Source organism: Ipomoea nil, unplaced genomic scaffold (genome assembly GCF_001879475.1).
Source record: "Ipomoea nil cultivar Tokyo-kokei standard unplaced genomic scaffold, Asagao_1.1 scaffold2761, whole genome shotgun sequence".
In the NCBI taxonomy this organism is placed as follows: Eukaryota; Viridiplantae; Streptophyta; class Magnoliopsida; order Solanales; family Convolvulaceae; genus Ipomoea; species Ipomoea nil.
The window spans coordinates 1,521,058-1,525,057 of NW_017619189.1; the positions used below are offsets into that span (position 1 = coordinate 1,521,058).

The 4,000-nt window shown below is 38.2% G+C and overlaps 1 protein-coding gene across 1 annotated transcript; it reads left to right on the plus strand.

The window, feature by feature from the left end:
* The first annotated feature begins 341 nt into the window (after window positions 1-341).
* Window positions 342-3,286, plus strand: LOC109157086. The gene is made up of 2 exons (XM_019304959.1): window positions 342-1,277; window positions 2,690-3,286. Exons 1-2 carry the CDS (start codon window positions 1,240-1,242, stop codon window positions 3,138-3,140), a joined length of 489 nt encoding a protein of 162 aa, XP_019160504.1. The 5' UTR covers window positions 342-1,239; the 3' UTR covers window positions 3,141-3,286.
* Window positions 3,287-4,000: the final 714 nt, after the last annotated feature.

Sequence of the window (4,000 nt, forward strand, 5' to 3'; positions counted from 1 at the left end):
AATTGCCCACCCCTAAAGTTAATTACCAAAATGGTCCATTAACTATAGCGAAATTACCAATTTAGTCCTAAGTTAACGGTTGACTAACGGTCAAACAAACGGAGGACCAAATTGGTTAAGATTTTTAAAGTTGAGGGACTTAATTGGTTCAAAAAAAATAGTCAAGGACCAAATTAGTAATTTCGCTATAGTCAAGGGACCATTTCGATAATTAACTTAAAATAAATATCTCCACGTTGCATCTTATCCTTGTTCCAAAGTCATGAACATTGTCCATTCGTCTACATTATGGCGATGGAGACCTAGCCTCCACTTTATCCCAAAAAAAAAAAAAAAAAAAAAAAAAAAGATTATGGCGATTCAATTCGACGAAGATACCTCCGTGTTATCGAATTCATCCCGAAGGAAGAGCTCATACCTTTCTCGATCTTTAAATAGAAAGATTGCCCACAGTAGCTTCTGCTCAATAGCCATGGAGTTTTAGCTTCTGCTCTCTAAAACATGAGCTGCATGTGGAGAGAGATACAAGGTCATGGTTACAAGTCAAGCGGTTATGATAGCCTATCCGAAGTTCATATTTTTGTATGGAGAAAGATTTTTTTTTTTTTTTTGATAACAAACTGAATTATATTAAATCACTGGAAAGAGCATTACACAGGAAAGACGAGGGGAAAGCAACCACTCCGTGCGTTCAGACATAGAAACGGACTCCCTTGCTAAGAGGTGGGTCGTCTGATTCGCAGAACGCTTAACAAAAGAGATACAACTATGAGCAAAAGAGCTCAACGAATCTTTTACATCGGCTAAGAGAAGATCAAACGACGAGACAGTAGCTTGAGAAGAAAGACCTTGGACAACCAACAATGAGTCTGTCTCAACATGCAAGAACTCCAGGTTATTTCTTTTAGACCAACTGAGAGCCTCTCTAATGGCAAGTGCTTCAGCTTCCCTTGGGGAGAACAAGCCATTCCACGGGTAACATGGAGGTATCTTGGGGTGCTATGAGCCTGCGTATGATGTGTATTTGATTCATCCACAGAGCATTGTTCCCAGTCCCTTAAAAATGATCTTGAGTTCTCCACAATGGATCTGGCGGACGTGTTGATTCAAGCTCATGATCCAAATTAAGTTGGATAATGTTCTACCCATGGTTGAAAAAATTGTTAGGTGCCGATCGGGCGCCTAGGGGATTAATAGTTGCAGCCAGTGTATTTTTATTTTTAAGAGGCAATATCAACTATGGCGGGAGATCAACACGGCTTCCGCTATCATACGAGGTTAGGTTTCCAGTATACTATGATTTATTATAGTTAGACTATTGTACATTTAATATTTGGTTTCAGAGCCTTTATAATCTCTCTGTGTGGTTGATTGTTTTCACATACATTACGTTTTCATATTTGATTTTGGATTGTTTTCATATACATTACGTTTTCATATATGATTTTGGATTGTTTGAAATTTATTTTCAACATTAAGAAAGTTCTTAAATTTATTGAATCTGTTACCTACTGCATAAGTACGAGCCGGACTTATTTTTCGGTCGAGCCCTCTCCGATGTTTTTTTCTTTTGGAAACGAAAAATTGGACTGTTTTTTCCTTTTCGCCCACTCCTTGTCTTCGCCGGAGAGTTGCCGGCCTTTGGAATTACCGGATTTATTATCTGGATTCGGTCTTGGATTTGTCGTTTTTCCGGCGATTGTTACTGGCGAAGGATTTTACGAGCTACAGTTTAAAGAAAAAAAATCCTTCAGTTCGCCGGTTGCCATCGTCAACGACGGCGGTGGATGGCGTTGGCGGCGAGCGACGGCGTTGGTGCCGCGACAGGGACAGACGACGGAGGTGGGCTGGTTTTTCCGGTTCACCGCGGCTATCTCCCTCTTCTTCAGGCGGCGCTAGCTTCGGTCGTCGCTGTCTCTCCTCATTCAGGCAGTGTCACTTTCGTGTATGGACGAGCTCCACCGTTGGGAAGACAGCGTGACGGCGGTGGACGATGGGCGACGTCGCGGCTGAGGGCGGTTGGCGCTGCTCCTCTTTGTCGGACGACGCTGGTTGTTCTCATGGCAGAAGATGATGATGACGGGTTATGTTTTTTGGGCCGGGTCAGGCCCATTGGACAGACCTGGTCCAATACCATTAAAAAAAAATTTTAAAAATCTGGGCCTATTTAGCATTTTGGGTTTGCTTCAACTTCCAGCATCATATTTTGGACTTCTTTTAACTTAATTTTCAGTTTAATTCTTTCTTAATTAGTTATTAAATTATCATTCAATTTGGGACAAATATTAAGTTTTAATTTGCTATTTGAATTTGAATTTAATGTTAAGGTGTAAATTGAATTGTCTCAAATTTTACAATTTATGGTTAATAAGATATTGATATGTAAAATCAAAGCTAAGCATGCTAGGTATATTTATTCAATAATTATTTTATTATTATAATTATACATTCATAATAGCATGCATTAAGGTTGGATTTAGCATATTATTAACTCATAAATTCATTTTTTAAATATCATTCAATTTTTAAATTTTATTTTTTAAAAAATAATTGTTGATTTTTTTAATCTAAGATGCTCTCCGTTGGCTCAAAGAAATCTATCTATTCATTTTTCACTTTGCTTGTCCGCGAGACATTCTCCGGCTGGATGTACTAATATGTGAAATTCGAATCCCGTTCTCCCAAGTAGAATTGCTTTGAGCATCTCAACAATATCAATGGCGACCGTCTACGGTGATCTGTTAGGCGGCGCTAGTCTAGTAAATGAAATCCGTGGATATCCATCCGGAGGCAAGCCGATCCATAATGCAGCTCACCTTCAATCCTACACTGCAGCTCAAGGAAGATCACCGCTGCCTGAGAGCATTACTGGGAATGGGGGGTGGAGATTTAAGGTGAGGAGCTTGAGCAGCTCCAAGCAATATTTCTTACTCGATCTCCACCTTCCTACCATGGATGGGTTGAAGTCAGAAATCAAGATGAGAAACAAATGGCTGGATGTTGATGGTCTTAAGTTTACTTACAATGATCAAGAAGGGCACGAAATCATTCTAGCATGTGATGAAGATTTGCGTTTGTGCTTTAACTGTTTCAGAGCTAAGGGCCAAGGCATCATGATCAAAATGGCGCTCTTATCTTAACTAGCTTGAAGATGATCAAGTTGAATTAAACCATTGGGTAGGTGCATGTGTAATAATTAGAGTAGTCCTACTTTAGTTTAATTTAGAGTCAGTCCTCGTTGGCGTCTAGCGTCTTGTAAATATTTCCTAAATGTATTCTCTGTACTTATCAGGTATTCCCCTTCCTATGAAAAAAAAAGGTTATATTTTTAAACATTATTGAAAATGGTTAAATTTGAAAGTTTAAAATTTGTAATTGCAAATCATATTTGAACTATCAAACTTACACAAAGAATATTCAATCATTCAACAATTTTCTAAAACTAAAAAGCGATTAAAGAAAATTACAATTAAAAAAAAACACTTGTAAAATAAAAAAAAAAAGTAAAAAAGAAGAATAAAGACATATTATTCTTTCTTTTATTTCACTGCTGGAAATTTTCGTTTTTCCGACATCTTTTTCGACCACTCGAAAAATTGGTCACAAAAATCAGCCTTTTTTCGTTTTTTCGTCAAAGAGTTACGGCAGTCGGAAATTTGTCGAAAGTTCCGACGACTTTTACAAAGTGGTCGGTATTTACCGGAAAAATTTTGCCAACTTTTAAAACTGATCTCCTTTGCCGACTACCCAATACGGTGGTCAGAATTGTTTTTTTTTTTTTTTTTTCGAAAACGCAAACAGGCCCAAAATACATTTATAATTTATTAGCTCTTTTGCACAGCTGCCCTAGATCATTTACGCTGATGAAGTCCCGGATTCTATTAGCATCTGCGATCTAAACCTCTCCTCAATTGACTATGCAGATTTAAACCTTCTCCTACCCAGCTCTTTTCCTCGAATGGCGACACCTTCTGTTACAGTTCTTAGATTGAAAGAGAAG